General features: G+C 55.3%; 7 protein-coding genes and 2 pseudogenes across 9 annotated transcripts, besides 2 other annotated features; all 9 read right to left on the bottom strand.

Annotated features, from left to right (window-relative positions):
- Positions 1-1,225: 1,225 nt before the first annotated feature.
- On the bottom strand, positions 1,226-3,172 carry LPMP_343060 (hypothetical protein; the record flags this gene model as incomplete). The annotated part of the gene is made up of 1 exon (XM_010704430.1): positions 1,226-3,172. The coding sequence occupies one exon, from the start codon at positions 3,170-3,172 to the stop codon at positions 1,226-1,228; it is 1,947 nt and encodes a 648-aa protein (XP_010702732.1).
- Positions 3,173-5,061: 1,889 nt separating this feature from the next.
- Positions 5,062-5,568, bottom strand: LPMP_343070 (hypothetical protein; the record flags this gene model as incomplete). Its single annotated transcript, XM_010704431.1, has 1 exon — positions 5,062-5,568. One exon carries the CDS (start codon positions 5,566-5,568, stop codon positions 5,062-5,064), a length of 507 nt encoding a protein of 168 aa, XP_010702733.1.
- A 712-nt stretch (positions 5,569-6,280) lies between these two features.
- Positions 6,281-6,839: a repeat region.
- Positions 6,840-7,917: 1,078 nt separating this feature from the next.
- Positions 7,918-9,150, bottom strand: LPMP_343080 (cystathione gamma lyase, putative; the record flags this gene model as incomplete). Its single annotated transcript, XM_010704432.1, has 1 exon — positions 7,918-9,150. The coding sequence occupies one exon, from the start codon at positions 9,148-9,150 to the stop codon at positions 7,918-7,920; it is 1,233 nt and encodes a 410-aa protein (XP_010702734.1).
- Positions 9,151-10,102: 952 nt separating this feature from the next.
- Positions 10,103-10,171, bottom strand: LPMP_34snoRNA1 (annotated as a pseudogene). The gene has a single exon. The product of its transcript is annotated as a C/D snoRNA (small nucleolar RNA).
- Positions 10,172-10,530: 359 nt separating this feature from the next.
- On the bottom strand, positions 10,531-10,597 carry LPMP_34snoRNA2 (annotated as a pseudogene). The gene has a single exon. The product of its transcript is annotated as an H/ACA-like snoRNA (small nucleolar RNA).
- A 1,043-nt stretch (positions 10,598-11,640) lies between these two features.
- Positions 11,641-11,770: a repeat region.
- Positions 11,771-12,054: 284 nt separating this feature from the next.
- On the bottom strand, positions 12,055-14,457 carry LPMP_343090 (hypothetical protein; the record flags this gene model as incomplete). Its single annotated transcript, XM_010704433.1, has 1 exon — positions 12,055-14,457. The coding sequence occupies one exon, from the start codon at positions 14,455-14,457 to the stop codon at positions 12,055-12,057; it is 2,403 nt and encodes an 800-aa protein (XP_010702735.1).
- Positions 14,458-15,835: 1,378 nt separating this feature from the next.
- LPMP_343100 (replication factor C, subunit 3, putative) lies at positions 15,836-16,930 on the bottom strand (the record flags this gene model as incomplete). The annotated part of the gene is made up of 1 exon (XM_010704434.1): positions 15,836-16,930. The coding sequence occupies one exon, from the start codon at positions 16,928-16,930 to the stop codon at positions 15,836-15,838; it is 1,095 nt and encodes a 364-aa protein (XP_010702736.1).
- A 1,399-nt stretch (positions 16,931-18,329) lies between these two features.
- On the bottom strand, positions 18,330-19,268 carry LPMP_343110 (Peroxin 19; the record flags this gene model as incomplete). Its single annotated transcript, XM_010704435.1, has 1 exon — positions 18,330-19,268. The coding sequence occupies one exon, from the start codon at positions 19,266-19,268 to the stop codon at positions 18,330-18,332; it is 939 nt and encodes a 312-aa protein (XP_010702737.1).
- Positions 19,269-20,138: 870 nt separating this feature from the next.
- On the bottom strand, positions 20,139-20,705 carry LPMP_343120 (hypothetical protein; the record flags this gene model as incomplete). Its single annotated transcript, XM_010704436.1, has 1 exon — positions 20,139-20,705. One exon carries the CDS (start codon positions 20,703-20,705, stop codon positions 20,139-20,141), a length of 567 nt encoding a protein of 188 aa, XP_010702738.1.
- Between the last annotated feature and the right edge of the window lie 798 nt (positions 20,706-21,503).

The raw sequence follows: 21,503 nt of genomic DNA on the forward strand, positions 1-21,503 counted from the left end.
GCACCTTCATGCACAAGCGCAACTGAAGTGCATCAGAGCGTTTTCATTTTGTTGTTCCACGATACGCACACATGTGAAGGAAAAGGAGCAAAAAAGGAAGAGTCCCAGAAGAGCGCCCGACTGACCGTCTCTGCCTGTGTGTGGGTGTAAGAAAGCAACGCGCAAGCCTGGCAGATAGAAGAAATGGAGTGCGGCAAACACATTCACACACACACACACACAAAGAATCGCATAACATAAGGCGATACGTATTGGCCACATCACCGGACGCCGCCGGCAGCGTCCATCACCGCCGCACCAAAGAAGGCGCAGCAACAGCAACAGTAGTATCACCCGCGCAACCCATCTCGCCACGCATGTCAAAACCCCATACAAGTATACACGACATGAGAATGAGATCAAAAGGCCCTCGTTTAATGGAGAAGGGGTAAACAGGAAAGGGGAGGAGTAGGAACGTAAAAGAAAGGAGAAAAGGACACGATGCCGCTGACATCATAGTACACACAAACGCAAGTACACAGACAGACACGCACATGGTTAGGTGCATATAAACGATACAGCGTTCAACTCACCTGACCCTACCCGGCGCACTCCCACACGCGCACCACCACCGACTCAAAGGACACAGGCAGATACAACGGGACAGCAACTCCCACCTCTTGTAGCACACATACAGAGAGAGAGAGAGACAGACAGCTGAAATAAAAACAAAAAAAATTTGAACGGCAAGCCTGAAGAAGTCAAGAAAAGGAGGGAGTTAGAGGAGGTGAGAGGGAGGAAACAAAGAGAGTAAAGGGGCCGGCTGTCGTTTCCTTTTCTGTAAAGGAGGTAGAGGAAAAGGAGCGGCACACCTGTGCACTCTTCATGCGCACACCAGGCATAGGTAGGGTGAACAAGCTTCGAGTCGGGGAGTGGCACGGCTCAGGAGAGGAAGCAGAAACAAGAAGGCACACCTGTGTGGAGGGAATTTGAGAGAGAGACCATTTTGAGGGAGTGTGAATGGTCACAGGCAGCGCAGCGAGACTTGGGGAGCAGTCAGAACAAAACGCCAATAAACGAAAAGACGAGCGTTTTTTCCCTTTTCTTAGCATTGACTAAACAGCTCCCTCCATCCATTTATTGTCCTCCCCTCCCCTCCCCCCACTCACCCATACACACACACACAGACACAGACCTTTCAGCAGGGTAATAGCCTCGGACTCCGGTGCGGGGTTGCAGGTCACTACTACTGTGCCTCAGCCGCCATGCGATCGTACTCGGCTCGTGCGAAGCGGTCCCACTCGGTTTTCTCCACGCGCATCCGTATTTGGTGCTCCCCAAACGGGTCTCGGTGCTCAAACAGCAAAAACTTCGACGCGTTGAGGATCATGTTAAAGAAGTTGGCGGGTGTGGGGCAGGAGCGGAGGTCGCCAAGGGTGACGCCGCACTTCCGCACCTTGACACGGTCGAACCCGACCATGTCCAGCATCTGGCACATTGTATCCTCGTACGCTATGTCCCCCTCTGGCGAGTCGGAGAACTCGAGGAGCCGCTGCTGGTTCTCCTCAAAGAACTGCATCATCTCATACCCGCTCAATACACCGTCTTCGTCCGTGTCAAGCACTTTGAACCAATACAGCACCGCTGGTTCCGAGTTCTTGTCCTCCTCGGAGAGGCAGAAGTACACAAAGTCCGCAAAGTCCATCTTGCCAGGCACGCCGGACGACAGCGGGCGGCCGTAGCCCTCCACCACACGTTTGATGGCTCCCGTCACGACAGAGCCTTGGCCGTAGTTGCACAGATCCTCGAAGCCGACAAGGAGGTCACGGTCAGTGTCGAGCTCCCAGAACTTGCAGTACAGAACGTAGAAGTGCTCATAGGAAAAATAGTCGAGTACTAGGTTTACATCCTTGGTGTCCAGATCCATCATCCTATCCGGCAGGTCGCTTCGGTCAAAGTCTCGCCAGTAGATGCGGCCACACTGCTGGCGCTCTAACATGTACATTATGCGCACCGCCACGGTGTGCCAATAGTACTCCTGAAACTCCGGCTGCTGGAGGAACTGGAGCCCCGGGTGAGCCGCAACGAGGTACCTGCCCATCGACTCTAAGTCAGACAGCGTAATAAATTCCTTTTGGGGATGCGTGCAGATGAGATCGTAAAGGCGGCGGCTGGCCGACAAGGACGCGTAGACGTCGCTGTACACAGTGCGGATTTGAGCAGCGGCTAGCGTATCCGCGGTGGCCGCGTCCAGACCGCAGCGAGTTGCAATGTCCGTGAAGAGCGCCTCTTTGTACCAAATCGGTACCTTGAACACCTTTGAGCTAATGTCACCAAACACCCACACTGTCTTCTTCACGGAGTCATTTTTTTCCAGCAGGCGGTTCAGCTCCTGCGCCTCATCCGAGTCGTTCTCATTCTGCAGCCCGCAAGACTCCCTCTTCGAGTAAAAGCACGGGATGTCTTCTAGGGTCGCCTGCTTTAGGTTGGCGGGCGGCGTCACTGCAAAGCTACCGGCGGTGTGCACGAAACGTGTCGTCGACTCGCGAGCCGTCATGCTGAGGCTAGTGCTGGGGTCCAATGGAATTGCGAGATCACCTGATACCATGACAGCGTTCAGTGTAGAGTCCAAGCGAGGGCTGCCGAGCGAGTGGGCGCGCTGTGGCGAGACACTGCCGGAGCTGACGTACGGAAGAGGGGCACTGGGGTCTACAATCGGCTTCGGCTGCGGCGACGTCGGTGTGACGACTGGCGACCCGGCACGGTGAGGGTAATCGAGCTCGTCTACCCCGCCGGCAAAACGGGCGACAGTACAAGGGGATGTGGATGGTTGGATGGGACTCGGTGTACGATCATCAGCTGATTTGAGGACTGCTGATTTATTCGACCTCTGTGGAGGAGTCGGTCGAGGCGATTGTCCCGGGTCGGCGTCCTCGTCTATCGCGGTAGAGCTTGTAGATAGCCCTACAGCAGGGTCGCTGTGCCACGCGCCGTTGCTGAGCGCGTCCGTGTCGGCGGCCTTTCCTTTCTTGGCGCCAATCTCTAAATTTTGAGCTGCGGCCGACAGCGCCAGCATGCGACTCAGCATATCACGAATGCGTTCCACATTTTCGTCCTCGGAGAGCCAGGTGGTATAAAGGTTGGCACAGAATGCTTTGGCTGCCTGTGAACCGAAGGTGTTCTTGGCACTCATGGCACTTGCTCGTCCTAGACGCAGCTTTGTGCTCTAGCAGAAAAAAAAAACGTCGTTATCGTTCTCGTTCTTGTGTTTGTGTAGGGATATAAGTGCAGCTGCACGTATGAATGTAGCAGCTGCAACCAAACAGGTGTGGTGCGCCCGGCGAGAACGACCGAATTGCAGCTCCTCCTTTTGGTATTATGGGAAGGAGCGCGCAGCACTGCCGAAAGGAGGAATTGACGTTCCAGTCGCAACGAAAGAAAAAAGCACGCAGGTGCTCCTCACTGGCCCCTCCGTGCACTTGCACTCTCTTCTCTCTGTCCTCGTCTGAGACGTGGGCAAGTACTTCTGACTGTGTTAATGTGTGTGCGTGTACGTGGATGGGTACGTATGTGTGTCTATGTCTAACCACACAGCTTCCGCCTTAACCTCTGCTGCAGACTAGCAGTGAGGCGTATGTGCCCCCTGTCTTATTGTCTCCTGCTGCTTGAATAAAAGTAGGAGGAGGGAAGCAGGAGGGGGAGGCAGCGTTGGCCTAAAGGAAGCTTGAGAGAGGCTATATATATATATATATAGTGGCTGCGTAGAGAGAGAGCTTTTCCTTACGCGAACACACACACACACACACAACGAGCTGAGAAAACACTCGGTGCACAACAGAACAGTTTTGCGTGCAGCCGCAAGCACGTGCATGTGAGAAACGTGGAGAGAACAATTCGGGCAGGAGTGAAGAGAAACAAAAGTACAAAGAGCGAACGATGTAAGAAAAGGGCACGAACTCTAAAGCGAGAGCGGAAATGAGCGAAAGAAAATGGGAGGGCGAAGGCATACACCGTTAACAGGCGATGACGACAGCAATGTTGGCGACAACCGTTCAGCAGTGAAGCGTACAGACAAACAGACGCAGCGATGCAGCTTATGAGGGGGGGGTGTCGGTGTCCTGACTCTCTTGAGAGGGTGACAGCCGCCACAAGAGAAGGTCAAAAAAGAGAGAGAGGGGGGAGGAGGTCAACGGCACTTTTGTGTCGCAGCCTGCCACCATCCAGATTCTGGGGGACGGTAAGAGCAAGGAGAAGGGTGGAAAAAAAAAAATAGAGACAAGAACCTGGGCAGGTATGGATAAGAAAGGAGGCAAACGGGAGGGGTGGAGGAGATACGTGGGTAAGGTTTTAAAGATGAACAGCGTGCGCAAGCGTGTATGCGAGGTCGAACGTGGGAGAGAAAGAGAGAACGGAGAGAAAGAAAAGAGGGGAAGTGCAAGTGAACGTGAGAATTGAGGATTGAGACGACGAGCCAGAGTCGACCCGCAGTCGTTCAAAGACTACAAATGCGTTACCTCAAATTGCAAAAGAGAAATTGCTACGATGGCATGCAGATGAACTGCTGAGGCGCAAGCAGATGGAAAATGTGAGCTGGCACGCCTCCACTCTCGCCAGCTGGAAGAGTGAAATGCAGTGGGCTCAGTATAGAAAGCAGATGTAAGTTGCAGCGCAGCCACTAACGAAAGAGCTCTCGCTAATAGTCTCAAAATGCATCGATTAAACTGCATTGTCATTTTTCTTTCTCTTTTTTGTTGGAGAGGAGCAATTTTGCATCTGCTTAACACCAGCGGAGGTGGCACGGATGTGAAGGAGTCGTCGTGAAAAAAAAGAAAACGAAGAGGACAGAACCCGTCTTTCACTACCCTCTTCATCCCTCTCCTCCGCCTCACATCCTGAATAGGCACTCGAAAGCCCGCGCTCCCAAGAGTAGAAGAAATGTGAGTGGCAGAGAATGAGGATACAGTACACTGTCACCTAAGGTACATCGAAATACGCAAGAGCATTGGCAGCTTCGTACATGATACCACAAAAAAAGGGGGAAAGCAGCACGCCTTGGATGAGCCCCCGGCGTATCCTAATGTCCTACGCAGTAGCAGCAACATCAGCACCCTCCTCCTGTGCCACCGCTGCGGCGGCCAGTCGTTGCTTCTCCTCCTCGGCTAGCTGGGCCGCCTTCACAGCGGCCTGCGTTGCGGCCATCTTCGCTAGTAACTCCATTTTCTCCGTGTTGTTACCAATGAACTCGCCGACGACTTCGCCGTAGGCGTAGCTCTGCACAAATGGGGCGGCGGTCACGCAAAGTGAGTGGCACACCGGCGCAGTCGCCGAAAGAGCGTAGCACACAGCGATGTTAGTGTCTGCCAGCAAAGCCGATCGGTTGCTATTCAGCTTCTCAATCGCCTCGACGACTGCGTGCGTAGTGGCTGCATCAAGTGGACTCACCACGACGAGCAGCGCAGAGCCTGCGTGTGACCTAACTTGCCGCTGAAGGTCGTCGATCGTGCTGACAGACTTCACGACTGGTGGCGGCGGCGGAGTGACACACGCACGGGACTTCTTCTTCACGGATGTGGTACGAGACTTTGCCATTACGAGAATCCTTATCGGATGATCGTATTCTTCGTGTATGAACGTGTACAGCGAGAGAGTCAACGGATAGGAGTGGGTAAATGCAGAAGAAATAAGGGAAGTGTGGCGTGAGCATTTCGCTCGGCCAAATAAAAAAAAAAAACGAGGCGCAACACTGCTTTCTCTGTCGGCAGATAAGAGACACAAACTCCTTCTGCTTCCCTCCATCTGTGGGATGAGACGGTGGTCTGCTTCAAGTGACCCATCAGCGCACGCCGCAGCCATACGCACGAGATACTCGCCTGCACGGCACTTTCGCTCTCTTCAGTACAATGCGTACGTGAGACGGAACAAGGAAGGGCGCAACTACATGGAAGACAAACGTGGCCCTTACTTGCCCTGGGTCGGCAGGAAATTACCCCTCTTCCTCATTCCCTCCTTTTTTTTCGGTGTTTAGCAAGTGTGCCGCGACCGCAAGGCGTGATCGCGCCCGCTGGTGCTTCCTGCCCTTTATTAGTGTGTTTCTGTGTTTCCCCATGCTCCCACCTGGGACTCTCCATGAATGCACAGAGGAAAAGAAAGATGTTATCTTGAGGGAAATCATCAAAGCAGACGGCTTTCCTTGCCACTCCTGCTTCTTCACACGAACACACATGTGCACATGCAAGTGTAGTAGTCCCACACCGCATCTCCCTGTCTCTCGTCATCGGCGCGCTACTAGTATCCAATTCGCTTTTTTCAACGTCTCCACTCTCTGCCGTACAACGTGAGTTGAATGCCCTCCTACCCCCGGCCTGCCACAGGGCCCATCGCGTGGTGCGAAGCAGCCGTACACACGCGGTACCGGAATGCGGAGAACGAGCCAGCAGGACACGGCCTCAGCCGCAAGCCCCACCCGCCTCCCGTTTCCCAGGTCGCCTCACAGCCGCTCCCATCACGCCGCTCGTCACCCGGTGCATCCCTCGGGGAGGGGGGGCCCCTCACACCAATAGGCAGCGAGGCCCGGGTGGGTCACGCTCGAGTCAGGTGAACACCCTGCCCATCGTATGAATGGTACAGGAGTGTTCAATGCCGCAGGTCGCTCCGACGTAACGCCGTGCAGGACCTGACCACTGGCATCAACAGCGACGCATCGCCCTGACCCTCCCTCCTCTGTGTCGTGGGCGCTTGACACTCAGCCACCACCAGCAGCGGCTCGGCCTTGGCAGGGAGAGGAGGACTGCCTGGCTTCCCCACACAGAGTGGGGGTGCTGGACTCTGAGGTACCACGCACCGAGCTGTGCCTCCGTCATCAGGGAAGAGTAGCAGAAGGAAGAAATCGAGAGAGAGAGATGGCAGCGACAAGACCACCCAGAGACACAAGTGATGCTGACCTTCACTCACAGAGAAAAGTCGGTGACAATCAAGAAGAATGAAACTAAAAAGCGAATGAATACATTTATGCATAGCTTCCCCCTCCCTCCCTCCCTCCCTTCCTAAAAGGAAAAAAGAGGTCCAAGGCAAGAGAGAGGTGAGGGTACGCATCGATGCGTGGGTGAGTGTGTCTGGAGAAGAGGGAGGAGTTTTCGCCGGTTTCCGTGAGAAAGAACACCAGAAGAGCTGCTGCGCCTCAAAGAACGGGTCTAGTGTAGCATTATCTTCCTGTTTCGCTCTCGATTCTCTTCCGTCGGAGAAGTACTAAGCAGTACCGAGAACAGCGATCCCATCTCCCAACCAGGACTCTCTACAGAGACACACACACATACATGGAGGCTTCTCACGCTCGGCGAGATGCACACCTCACGCCCAAAGCATCAAGTTGAAAAGAAGATGAACATCAACAGGATCTACACAGACAGACGTACAGAAGGCAAACACAGAGGGTGCAAAGTGCGGAAAGACGCAGTTGAGTGGGCGATAGGCACTCGTACTCACCACCACCACCTTCATGACGCAATGGCATAAACTGCGCAGTTTGCACCTTCTTTTCGGCTACGTCCTGGGCACCACAATTCGCATTCCGCGGTACGTGGGGGTTCAGCCCATTTACCCCCGTTCTGCACGAATACCACGACACACTTTTCATTTCTTTCGCTTGGTGCACATGACGCAGCACGTTGGGGCTGGGCCTACCTCTCCGTACACAAGTATCGCCGTTGGGTTTCGACCTTCCCACTCCTACTGCTCTTTTTCCTCTTGTCGTGCCATCACCACACACCACAAACCCACGTCGCATCGCATCGATGTCCTTCCTTTTTTTCGTTTAAGGGAAATCGTGCTCGGCTGCTGCATGTGCGCGTGCCTGGGCACTGTCGTTAGATTTCATTCTGCTCATTGTTTTTACGTGTCTGCGTATGTTATAAGGCGAGTGGTGAGAGAATAGAGGAGCGTTTACTGAACAAGGGCGTCCATGGCGACCTTGAGAGCGGCGATAAGGTCATCGGCGTCTTCGATACCGCAGCTCACACGCACGAAGCCGTCCGTGATGCCGACCTTCATGCGGTCCTCGGTCGTCATGTTCGCGTGGGTCATGACAGAGGGGCAGGTGATGATGCTCTCTGAGGCACCGAGATTCTCGCACAGAGACCACGGTCGCGGCACGGTGTCCATCAGGAGGCGACCCGCGGCCGTTCCACCCTTGACCTCAAACCAAAGCATGCCGCCGTGCAGGTTGTTGCGGTGCTGCCGGTCGGCCAGCTCTTTCTGCGGGTGGGAGGCAAGGCCCGAGTAGACAACACGTTCCACGGCGGGGTGTGCCTCCAGGAACTCGGCCACCTTTTGTGCGTTCCGGCTCTGCTTCTCCACGCGTAGCGACATCGTCTTCACCGTCTGCAGCTGCAGGAAGGCCACCTGGGGGCTCATGAGGTTTCCCAGGATGTTCTGGGTCAAGCGCAACTTGTCGTCCAACTCTTTGCTGTTGGTCACGAGGGCGCCGCCGACAGTCATGTCGTGGCCGTCCACGTACTTAGTCGTGCTGATCAATGTGACATCAGCGCCGTGGTCGAGCGGGCGCATGATGAGGGCTGTGGCAAAGGTGTTGTCGCATATGTGCAGGATACCCTTCTCCTTGCAGATCTTCGACACCGCAGCGACGTCGATGAGAAGCAAAGTGGGGTTTGCAGGCGTCTCGCTAATCACCAACTTCGTGTTAGGCTTGATAGAATCAAGGACGTTCTTGGGATCGCGCATGTCAACAAAGGTAAACTCCATCCCCAAACGACTGAAGAACACACGGCAGGCGCGGTTCGTGCCACCGTAGCAGCAGTTCGTTAAGATGGCGTGGTCGCCAGCGTTCATGAACGACGAGATAGCCGTGGTGGTCGCAGCCATGCCGGTGTTGTACACCGTGCAGTGGTTGCCGTTCTCCAATGCACACAGCCTCTGCTCCAGCACCGCAACCGTAGGGTTAGCAGAGCGGGTGTAGGAGTAGCCCTTCGCCTGGTACTTGTCGATCGACTCCTGCACGAACGTGGTAGACTGGTAGATTGGGGTGAGAATGGCACCCGTGACCGGGTCAGGGCGGACGCCACCGTGCACCTGCAAGGTGTCAAAGCCCTGCGCCTGCGGCAACCACGAGCCGGAGCCGGTCGTGAAGTCAGAGATGAGGTGCTGTTTTGAGGACATGCTTGCGAGTAGCTGCGAGAGAGTGACACTGAAGAGACAGGAGAGAGGAGAAGTGAAGTCAAAACAGTAAAGAAAAAAATTACAGATTTGGAACTACGCGAAGTCTTTGACAAAGCGAAAATAGTAATAACTATGCTAACGCGCTAAGAGTATGGTCGGCACCTTCTTGCACGCAGAAACGTCTCTTTGGAGTGTGGTCGCGACGAAGGTATGGCGGTAAAGGTGAAATGGAGGACGAACTGTAGAGGGAAGAAGGAGGGGAGGAGCAGCGGTGTTGAAGTCCCAGAAAAGGGGTAAGGAGAGGCGTGTAGGATGCGTTTGGGGGGGGGATGGAAAGGGGTCAGAAAAAGCGCAAAAGGGAGAGAGAGAGAGCAACAATGGGCGAGCACGTGAAATAGAAAACAAACACGAGAGAGGGGCGACAGGCAGGCCACCCAGTCAAAGCGAATGACGGCGATGGTGGGCATTTGTGCGGGCTTTTACACAGCTTGAAGACCTGCTCATTCCACTTCATTGGTTAATGGTGGGACAGACGGGCAACAAAACTAAATGGGGTACTTATTCTTGTTCACCATGTGGTAGAGCTCTTCGCAGGTGAATTCTGCGAGCGACATAAACTAGCGTATCACCTTCAAAGCAAAGAGAATTTTTTTCTCTTGACCAGCGTATCGTAGCCCTCTCCTAGCCACCTGTGGTAAGGAAGACTGCAAGCGACGTGCTACGCTTAACGACAACACCGGCAAAAGTTGCACTCACCAGCGTATTGCATTCTGCAGCGGCAAGTCCTCGTCTCCAGGTCTCTTTCCCGCAGCCTAGAGCTTCCGGTATCATATCCAATCCGTGCACAACGCGCACGAATGATACATCACTAAGCGGCGACTGTCAGACGACACCACACCCACCCGCCACCACACTCGAAGTGATGCGATGTGAGCGTGGATTCACACCTTTGGTGCAGTACTTCAATAACGTCAGGGTCGGAATGATCAGATTTTACCCTACGAAGTTTGTTGATCATCATTGATTCACTTGCTTGCGATTTTCTGCACCTTTGCAGCTCTCTCGCCCAAGACAGCAGCAGCAGCAGCATTCACGCAAGCACACAAGAGCATTCGCGGCACGCGTGACGCTTTTGATGTTTATGAGGGCAAACACAAAGACTCGCCTTGTTGACTTTAGCCACTTTCTGTAAAGCGAAGGGAAAAAGCGCATGCATGCCTTTCTCCTTCAAACACATACACACACACACACACGCACATGCAAATACCCGAGAAAATCGGGGGCAAGCTCAAGATCCAGAACCTTTTGGCACCCATGTCATCCTCATCCATTCCCCTCTCCCTTCCCCTTCTCTTCCCGTACTGCAACAACATCACTGATCTTGCAAAACACTGGCGGATCCCACTGACACTGAAGTAGGTCAAGTTGACCCGTGTTTAATTCTGCGGCATGTGCATCTTCTTGTCTGTGTTTCCCTTCTGAGAGAGGAAAATCAGAAAGGAGAAAATCAGAAGAGAGAGGTCAGCAGTACCCGCCGGCAATATCGCTTCGCCGCACTTGTCCACTTACTCACCCATGTTTTGCCTCGCTATTTACTTCACGCTATACCCCCACTACAGTCCCTTCCCCCTTTCCTCACTTCTGTCGAAAGTCGAAGTGCACTGCCGAGAGGAGAGGGGGTATGAGTGCATTGATGTTTAGGTGTGTGTCGAGGCTGGTAATCATGAAGCAACCAATGCACCGCATTCCGGTGCGATGCAGGCACGGCAGAGCTTTGCGACTAAGGAAAAAGGGGGTGTACGTCGGAAATAACAGGAAAAAAAAATACGAGAAGTGAAATGGGGGATGTGAGCGACGGAGTGAGAAGGGAGGAAGTTCACACGTGATGATCCCATCTTCAGACGCATGCAAGCGTTGAAGACGACCCTGAAGAGAAACTTACCGGCAGCAGCATGTGAAGTCCCGTAGTATGGGAGCGGAGGAGAGAATCCACTAACGTGCAGTGCTCCACAAAACAAGCTCAGCCCGCAGCATGATCAACTCGCTGAGAATGACTCCATTGTACTCCGTCTTCGTTCATGACACGTGTTTAGGTACACGTGTAAGTGCACTTGGGGACGTTTCAGCGCCTGTGCACGAGCAGCAAGGGCAGCAGAGTATGTGGGACCGAGTCATTAGCGCGAGTGAGCGACTGGGGATCTCACATGTGCCACAAAAATCTCGCAATGCTGAGTGACAGCACCAGGTGTGGGGGCGGGGGCTGGTGAGATGAACAACTAGACTGTGTGCATCACCGCATTCGCCTCCAAGCTGTAGAGCACCGGAAACGAAAAAAAAAAAGAAGGCACTGTGTAAGACAGTGCCTGAGGTGCTCCTCTAGGGAGATGAGAGAAGGCAAAAACGCACACGTGTAGCGGCAAACAGCAGGAGCATATCGCTGGCGAAGATGGCCGGTCCCGCTCTTTTGCACGTGTGTAGTTGCTGCTGAATATCGTCGACGCGATTCGTAGTGAGCCGGATCAAATGTGATAATGACCGCAAGTCTCTTGGACACCGCACTAGCCCAGGCCCATCCCGCCGACACCAAGAGTCTGCACAACCGTACCCGAGGACAGGCTGCTTGGCTTCCCGCAAAGGATGAGAGTGCTAAACCCTGGACACCAGGGTTTGCCCGTGTGTATGAGCTTCTATAAGCCCTCGAGAGGGTAAAACAAAGGGTAAGTCGGCTGAGGAAGGTGTGTCTTTTTTTCCTGTTCTTTATCGCCTTCAGGACTCGCTCGCTGGGACGATGCGTGGGATCTCATTTAGGGGCTTATTGGGCGTTACCTTCTCACCTACAGAGCTTGCTGAGTAGTGCTTCTTGACGTCCTACAAGCACCACCTCCGCCCCATGCAGCCTCGATTTTACAGAATCGACTGTGACGTAGTATCGAGGTCGGAGAAGTCAATGAGGTTTGTGAACGTGTTGCCACTCGGTGAGCAGTCCTCATCGACGCGCAGAGACACCTGAGACAAGGTGTCTGGCGTAAGTGGCAGCGACGACGGGTCGGCGTGACGCCCGCTCTGCGATGTGGCTGCCGGCTGTGCATGAATGCGCACTTCGCGACGGGTGTGCGGCTGGTGGCCAGAGAACGGAGGGGCAGAGAGTGGCGCTGGCGCGTCGGCTGCAAAAGCGCTATCGACCGCCTTGTGCCGCCTTGAGTGTGCTTCTCGGGTTCGTTGCACCGCCATCGCGCGTGGCGGTGAGGGAATACCCCAGCACATCGTCGGCACGAAGACATTGCGGCCGGCGCCGTCAGCGATGATAGTCTCGAGTCCATTCAGCTGCTCACGTAGTTCTTGAAGTACTCTGTTGGGAAGGCGATGAGGATCGTGAAGGTCCTTTCGTTTTTTGGCAGACGCGGGGCCACCAAGAGCGGCCACTTTACGCTTTTTCTCTCCATGTGATGCTTGAGGGCGTGCAGAGCCTGACCCCTCAGCGTGGTTGGGTGGGTATTGATCTGCATCTATCGCGGTCGCTGCTACCGCAGCAGCCCGTTGTCGTGACGGTTGGGCATCGGCTGCGCGGAGTAGCTCGATGTTATAGTTGCGGAGCGCCGCCTGCGAGTGAGCAACGCGCAGCGCCTCCTCCATGTCGCGCAGCCTCTCTTCGTCAAGGCGAAGCTCAGCCTGCTCCTCCTCCAGACGCTGCTGTGCATCGGCGAGTTGTTTCTTCGCCTCCGCCATGGCCGCCTTCTTCTGGGAAAGATGTGCCTGCATCTCCGCTATGGTGGCGGATCGGCTCTGCAGGTCGGCCGCTCGCCGTCGCAGTAACTCGATCTCTTTCGTCGCTAGCGCCTCCATATCCCCAAAGCAGCGGTGCATCGCAGCGGTCTCGACCGCCACCTCGCGCTCCTCCGTATCAAGAAGGCTGATGCTCTGCTGGAGCGCCAGCAGAGCTTCGTGAAAACGCTCCTCGGCGGCCTGGCGCTCCTGCTGCACAAGGTGCTGCCAGCGACGATACTCCCGCTCCCAGTCGTCTTTACTGCGCTTGTACGTCGTCTCCTGCTGCGTTAACCATGCGCTCTCGTCTTGCAGGTGACGCTGGAGATTTTGGGAAGCGAGGCGCAGCTGCGAGGCGCAGTCCTCGAGTGCAGTACGCTCCGCGTCAGTGTTGCTGCACTGCGTCGCCGCAAGCTCTTGGAGGCGCTTCAGTACCTCTCTTTGTTCTTTGAAGTGCTCCTCACGCTCTACTTCAACGCGCCGTCGGGCCTCGTCCACCGTCGCCTCATACGCTTTCACTGCTGCCGCGGCATCCTCAGCAGTGGCCATGACACCGCGCAAGAGGGCCGTCGACTTTGCCACGTCCTCCTGCGCAGCCGCCTGGACCCGCTGCTGCTCCGTGCGTAGATCCTCCTCGCGGCCAAAGTAAGCCTGGAGCTGCTCCATCTGCTGCTGGTGCAGCGCCTCCTCCCTGGACATGGCGTCCTTGTGCCGTGCCTCAGCATCACGGAGACGCTCTAGGTGGAGGCTATGCCGTTGCCGGCGCTGCTCCTGCAGCTCGACCTCCTGACGCTGCAGCGTGGACTCCAGCTCGCGTTGGAGGAGTCGCTGGTGCTCCACCGCCCAGGCCTCACGCGACTCAATGTACACACGTTCCATGGCCAGTGCTTCGTCCTGCAGCTGCCTCAACTCCTGGTGCGCTATGGCCTGCACATCGGTTAGCAACGACTCATCCATCTTGAGCAATCTCTCCCTCTCCTGGTCCTCTGCGGACCTCCAGAACGCCAGCATATCATCAAAGAAGCGTGCGTACTCCGTTCGTTCTGCCTGGGTTTCGCTCTCCACACCGACAGCGAAGGAGGTTTGAACCTCGTGCTGCACGAGTGACTGAAGCTCCGACCTCCACACGTCCATCTTGAGTCCCTCCGCTTCTTCTGACTGGAATGCATCGTCGAGTCCACGCAAAACGGCAGAGACGGCGGCCGTGAGAGCCGTGTTCACCACATCCTTCGCCGTCCCTGCCGTATTGCCGCCGCCGGCGTCCTTCTCCCCTAGCAGCTCGCGAAGGGACGCCTCCTCCTTTCGCGCCGCACACAGCTTCTGCTGGGCTTCCGCAATTTTGGCGTCATACTCTGACTTCACAGACTGCTCTACGCGCCGGCGCGCCGCCCGCAGCTCCGCCTCGTGCTCATCCTGGGACTCACGAATCTTCGTCTCGGAGGCGCTCTTTTCGTCTTCGATGGCGGCACACACGCGGCGCAGCTTCCCGTTCAGGTGCTCAATCTCAGCCTGCTTCTGCGCCTTTGCGGTGCGCCACTTTTCCATCAGCGCCGTCTCGCGCTCCCTCGTGGACTGCAGAAGCTTCTGCTTGGCTGCAATCTGTCTTTGCAGCTGCTCCACGGTAGCCTCGTGCAGTGGAGGGGGTGGCGGTGATTGCGGCACTGACACAGGGACTGCGGCAGGCGACGCCTTTGGTAGAGGTGGTGAGTGAATGCTCGGCGAGGCGGAGGTTGGGGGTGGACTTTGCAGCACATCATCTTCTGAGGCACCGAAAATGTCGGGCAGCGAGCTTTCCGTTTGTCGCGAAGTGGCCGGCGCTTCCGGCTTCGCACCCAAACGGCCAGCCACAGGTGGCCCTCGCTCAGGCTCCTGAGAGCACGCCTGGCGCCTTTGCTGCTGCGCCTCCCGCTGCTGCTGCAGCGCACGGCGTCGTGCCTCCAGCATGGCGCTTTGTCCAGAACTTGAGCTGAGCCCTGGCGGGTTCGATTGCGGCATCCACGCATCGTCGTCGCTGCTACTGCCGCTAGAAGGCATGGTAGACACACAAAACAGCGGGAATACAGAATGGCACGGCCGCGGTGCTGCCGCCCAGCCCCACCTCGCACACTCTCGACGGGGTGTGTTAAAGCGACGAGCAAAGGGACAATGTGGTCGGACAATGTGTCACGTGTTCTACCTCTGAAAGAACTCTTGCGAAGATCACCCGTGTCGAGGCTCGCCCAGAGGGTGGGAAGCTGATACCGGATGGTCAATGAAAAGTGTGCGCGCAGGCAAGCTGTGCTTCTACGCAGTCCCTTATGCAGGTGGATGTGGATATGTGTGTGGAGGGAGGGGGAATAAACGCAGGAGAGGAGAAAGGAGGCATTAAGCCACGCAAAGAATGACGTACCAAACGGGGTTGACATGCAACAACATCACTGTAGCAGTCGATAGGGAGGGGAAGGAGAATGATGACCTTGGTCACAACTCGCTGTCCGGAGTGCGAGCCGGGTTGTCACTCAGCTTTCCTCAGCATCATCAGCGGTCTCCCCGTGCGGCACCCTCGAGGGCTCCACTTGACTGGGAAAAAGCAGAACGAAGAATCACAGGTAGATCATCTGCACCTCCGCAACGGTGCCTCACAAGCGACTAAGTCGCCCATACAAACTTTCGAAGTGGCTCATTGCACTACTGAAAGAAGAGAAAAACGCCAGCACATGGTGGTGCTCAGTCCCTCCTCAGCTCATCACTCAGAACGTGAGGCACATCGGCAGTGTAGTCGGAGCTATTACGTTGCCATTTTTCTTTTGTGTAATCTTCATTGTACGCATAGCCAGAGACTGTCGACTCCTTGTCACGTTCTATGCGATAGCCTATGAGCTGCTTCGCTGTAAAACTCAGAGCTGAATTCGCTCGCCTTTTATGGGCTTTCGCGACCAGCCTCTTAGAACGCGCAGTCTCCGGCCACATCCTTGATTGGCTTGCGCTGCACAACGGTCTCCTTGACAAGCTGAAAGGCCCCCAGCAGCCCACCAAGGCCAGCCGACTCACGCGCCCCTCCGGCCGCGTAGTACTCGAGGTCCGAAAGCTTCATGAGCAGAAAACACTTGCAGTCCTGCGGCAAGTCCATGGCCATCACGACGGGATGGATCTCGCGAGTCAAGTCCGCCATGGAGATACCTTTCTGCGTAACAGCCTCCTCTGTCTTGATCCAGCTTGTCGCGAAGTCGCTAGAAAGCATGTGCGACACGATCGTCGTCACGTCCGCAGGGGTCGGGTTCCCGGTGACTCGGTAGACAGACTCTTCCGTAATCTCATTTGCAGAGAGAGCCGAGGCCTGCATGGTGTTGAGGCACCGGCGCAAATCGCCTTGGCTGAGGCGGTACGCGGCCGCCAGCCCGTCCGTCGTATACTTGACGCCTTCGTGCTCTGCAACGTACCGGAGGCGCGGCATCATCGCCGACTTCTTCACTGGTGCGAAGCGGAAGCGAGTGCACCGAGACTGCAGAGCGGGAATGATTTTGTTGATGTGGTTGCAGAGGAGACAAAAGCGCACGTTGCGCGTGTACTTCTCGATAACGCGACGCAGCGCCGCCTGGGCATCGTGGGACATCTGATCTGCCTCGTCGAGGATCACAAGCTTAAACTTTACCGCCGAGCCACCGCTTCCGCTTCCAGTTGAGCTGCTGGAGCCCATTACGGAAAATATGGAAGTGGTGCTAGCGAACTCGCGAGTCTGCTGGCGCACCACGTCGATGCCACGGTCATCGGACGCGTTCATCTCAAGCACGTTCGCGCGCACTCGATCCTTACCGTAGAGATAGTACGCACATGCCTTAATGGTGGTCGTCTTACCGGTACCAGGCGGACCGTAGAGCAGCAGGTGAGGCATATTACCGCTATTCATGAGATGCCGTAACGTGCTGAGAATGTCCTCGTGTGCGACGACGCTCTCCAGTGTGCTAGGACGGTACTTCTCCACCCATGGCAGATGGCTGGCAGCCACCTTGCCCTCCTCACCTTGCCTGCCTGCGTACATTGCAAAGGTCTACAGTGAGAAGGAATACGAGAGAGAAATGGACCTAAACCCCTCCGTCAACTAAAATTCTAAAAAGCTGTGATGCCGCTGGAGAGCTGCACTACTTGAAAGCAGCGGGATGGCCGCGTGGAGGCGATTCGTGCACCCGAAAAGGTGTCAAGTGTGAGTCTCTATGATGGCAAGGGGGGGTCTGCCGCGTGCCGAAAGATGATAGACAATGCTAATGTGTGTGTGTATGGGTGGGTGTGTGGGTGTGTGGGTGCGTGTGTGCGTGGGAAATATCGTTTTTTGGTTTCCCCAGTTGTATGCACGACACAAACTGTTGGAGAGTCTCTCGCGGTAAAGGTTAGCGTTCAATATCGGCCGCGCTACGCAAGAGAGCTACAAACCTGAAAAAGGAGACCCCACCAAAGCAGAGGGCAACATGTAGAGAAAGCGCAGAGCGGTGACCTGTAGAAGTGCTTGTGGGGGGTAGAAGGTGGTCATCACAGAAAAGTAAAGAGGCAGTTTCAAGGGGGGGGGGGGTATGGCCGAGGCACCGGCCAGCAACGCCCCATCTCTCGATGACCCTCCTCTGGAGTAATAACTGTGCAAGCATCAACAGCGACTGATGATGCAGACCGCAATAGAGACGCAGAGAGAGGCGCAACAGGCGCGAAAGCGGTGGTACCATCCACACCTCTCCCTTTTGCCTTTTTATCCTTTCCTTCCGTGCTTGGATGGCCCTACACCCACCGATGAACAGGCCGGCACACCCGCAAGTGGCCGCCCCCTCCCCCTCGTCTCACATTAGCTGAAGCCACTGCTGACATAGTTGTTTGTTTGTTTTTCCCATTGGGGGAGAGAAGAGAGAGATGAGGTAGTGCAGAGGAGACACGAATGCGATCTCACCAAAGGTAAAAGGGGAAGGGAAGAAAAAGAGATCGTCAAGAGCATCACAGAACAACAGCTTATTGAAGAACGAGAATACGCACACACTTACATCAAGTCACAGCAAGACAAATGCTGAGTGCCTTCGCGCTTTTCAGCGTCATTTCGCCAGCACCGACGACAACGCAGTGAACGTGCATCCGCCGCCGGTCACTAAGTAGCTTCGCTCCCAGGCTTCTTCTCTCTTCGTTGAGATCTGGCATGTGCGGTCGCTGCACAAGGTCGCCAGGCAGCATCATAGCAGCCAAAGGCACGTGCAAAGGGGGTCGGAAAGTAGACTGAAAGAAAAGAAGGGACGGTGTCTTCTCGGTAAGCCTCCTCTCACTTTGTTGGCTTCGTACTGAAATGAGGAATAGTGCACCGACGCAGGACTCAGTAGTGATGGACCGGGGAAAAGAATGCCACGATACACGGAGGACGAAGCCAGGTGCGTTTTTCTCCGCTGTGTTATTCGAAAATGCCTCTTAATTTATGCCGTCGTGTCACTGGCACTGTTCGACTCCTTTCGATTCTTAGGCGCATACTCGACCAGGTTGCTCGGCGGATTACCTAGCTCCGAGTAGTTGTTCATGAGCTCCAGCAGCTGCACGAGCCGTGGATCCTCTGCTCCAGAGATGGGGCTCTGCAGTAAGTCGCAGATTTCTTGCGCCCTGGCTTGTTGGCGATCGTAGCGCTCGCAATCCTCCTGTGACAGCTCGCTGCGGTGCGCCTCCATGTACGGTCCGTACGAGTCGCGCATCAGTTTTATGGGTTCGACAAACTGTGGATCCACTAGCGTCGAAATCAAAGCCGATGCCATGGCCTCCGTTGCACGGTCTACCTCAGCAGGGATCGTGGCACTATTGCCAGCTGAGCCCGCCGGTGATGTAGCTGAAGACGACGAGGCTGCTACCGGCGTCGACGCTGGGTCCACATTTCCTCCTTGTGTGGCGTTGGAGAGCTGTTGGAGCATTTCCATGCACCGTCTCGACGCCTCATCGACATCCGCGTCACCGACGCTATTGTCATCAGGAAGCTTGCCCTCCTGCTTCATCTGCTCCAGTAAGCTGTTTGCCTTGTCAAGGTCCTCCTCTTCCATCACGCGCATCAGCTCCTTCACTCGTAGCAGGTTCGCCTTGTCCTCTTCGCCCAAATTCTCCTCCACCTCCAGTGTGGAAACCATTGTCATGACGCTTTTCTTGAAACTGTCGAGAGAAGCGTCGTCAGCGCCACCGCCGAGCATGGACATAAACATCTTCATCATATCCGCGTCACCACCGACTGTACCAGAGGCCTCATCCAGAGCCTTTTGCAGATCGTCCTCCAACTTTGCGTCCCGTACGCGAACCTCCTCCTCGTGCTTGCGCTCCTGTTCGTCGACCATATCCATCGCCTCGTCAAGAAGCACGTCGAGGTCGTTATCGGACATCTTTCACTAGCATCAACGGATAGTAGTGAAGTGTTCGTCAAGGAGGGCGGGGGGGGGGGGGCGTGGCCCTGATATATTTGCTACAGGGTATAGGCGGGGTGTGGCACTGCTCAGATGAAAGCGTGGGAGGATTTTTCTTTTCACCTGCCCCTTCCGAAGAAAAAGATGTTACGAACTCGCGAGAGGAGTAGGAGATGATGATGAGCAGCTCTACTCGGTGCCAACCGTGTGAATCAGTGCTTGACGTGCCCACATGCGTGAGTATGCGTGAAGAAATGTATGCGTGTTTTGTTTGCCGTTGTTTATACGCTAGGGGTCAGAAGAGGAGTCAGTGGAGACGGAGAGAAAAATGCACAGCGCGAGAAGGGAGGACGGCGATCACATCTCGGAGGAACGGGCGACGAGGTGCCGCGTGTACGGATGACGAGAGGATGGACTCAGCTGCCGGCGAAGGCGCCCTCATTGCCCCCCTCCCCTCCACCCCTACTTATCTTTGTTATCAACTGTGCGTGACACACACAGACACACATGGGCAACGAACAACCACGCATTAAAACAGTCACTGCTGTTGTGCGAAAACTGCGATAAAGTCCCGAGAAACACTCGTGCAGCGTAATGCGGCAGCAAAGTACTTCTTTTTTTCGTGGGGTGAAGGGCTCCTTTTCGTCGCTGTGCAACTCCCCTTTTGTCGCGCGATTGTGAATGCCAGAGAGGGAAAGAGATGTCAGCCCAGGAAACGAGCCACTCGACCTTGCCGCCTCAAACGTCTCCTCACGCTAACAAGAGGGCGAGAGAGAGATGGCAAAGACATAAGCGGATGGGTGAGTGCAGCAAACTTGCACCGAACATACACATGTGGTCACCCTCGGGTCAGCGGCGCTGCCTGCGTGAGACGCGTCGATATGGGATGCAGTGCACCTTTGCGTCCGCCTTGCGTGCTGCCTTTCGCGCAGACTTGGCGGCCATCTTCTGGCGCTTCTGGGAAAAACGCGATTTCGGGGGTTCTGCACCTGATTGACGCGCTGTCGAGCTGTGCTCCTTCGATGAGGGTGAGGACGATGCTGCGGTAGATGAACCATGATGCTGCCCTGATAAGGAAAAGCTAGAGAGTCTAGGATGGGCAGATGCAACGCCGGTGTTACCCTTCTTCGGACACATCTCTTGGTGCTTCTTGGCATCTCGTGCAGCTGCTTCGATTTCCTTTGCCGTTGCGCGGCTAATCACCGCAGCGGCGATGCGTCGCCGAGCTTCCTTAGCCGACTCGTCGCGGTCGGCTTCCTTGAGCCTTGCCTTTTTCTGTGACTGCGCAACTTTGGCTTGATGGGCATCAGCATTCTTGCGCCGCGTCGACTTGTCATGGGAGGCAGCCAAAGAGAACTCGGTGAAGAAGTCGTCAACGCCGTCCCCCCACTCCTCTTCTACCTCTGCAGTGGCCATGCAAGTGAGAACTTCGTTGAAGCAGCGCGAAAGGGCAGTGATTTGAAAGCGAGAGGAGAACAAGACTAAAACTATAGAAGTCCCTCACCAAAGTAGAGCAGAAAATATGACGGTCAGAGACGAGCGTATGTGGTCGCAGGAGAGGCAGAGAAAGACGTCGGATGATCACGAAACGATTGAGGCCGGCACGGGAGTACACATGCAGGTATCAAGAGAGATGCCATGTAGTTGGGAGGTGAGTTTAATGGAGAACGAGAATCAAGAGCAATGTTTATCAATAAGAGGGATGTCGAATGAGGAAGGGACGGCAAGCCCGTACATCGGAGTCGTGTGACTTTTTTGTAGTATCGCCTTACATGTGCAATTCTCACCACCTCGTATTCCTCACAGGGCAACGCGCAAAGAGTAGCACCACAGCGAGCGATTGGCAAAGTCGGAAACACCTCTGCTGGCACAGAGACATCGTCGCGTCTTCGTTGACGTCATGGGGTGTGAAGTCCCCACCGTCCTCTCCGATTCAGCTCATGCCACCCGTGTGACGGCCCATTGTGTTTTACACAGCGCTGCACACCTGTCCAGTGAAGAGGGGAAAGGGTCAAGTTGGGATCCGTGGCCTCTCACGGGAGAAGTCACGGTCATTCTTTTTCGTCTTCTTCGTTTGGTTTGTTGCTGTTTTACTAAAATGAAGGAAGAGAAAGTAACCTCAAAGTAAAATACACAAGCACTGCTGCATTTGCGCGGAGGATGGCGGAGACGTACTAAAGGACGCACAGGACTACTGCTCCACGGTCTTCGTGG

This window comes from Leishmania panamensis (genome assembly GCF_000755165.1).
Source record: "Leishmania panamensis strain MHOM/PA/94/PSC-1 chromosome 34 sequence".
In the NCBI taxonomy this organism is placed as follows: domain Eukaryota; phylum Euglenozoa; class Kinetoplastea; order Trypanosomatida; family Trypanosomatidae; genus Leishmania; species Leishmania panamensis.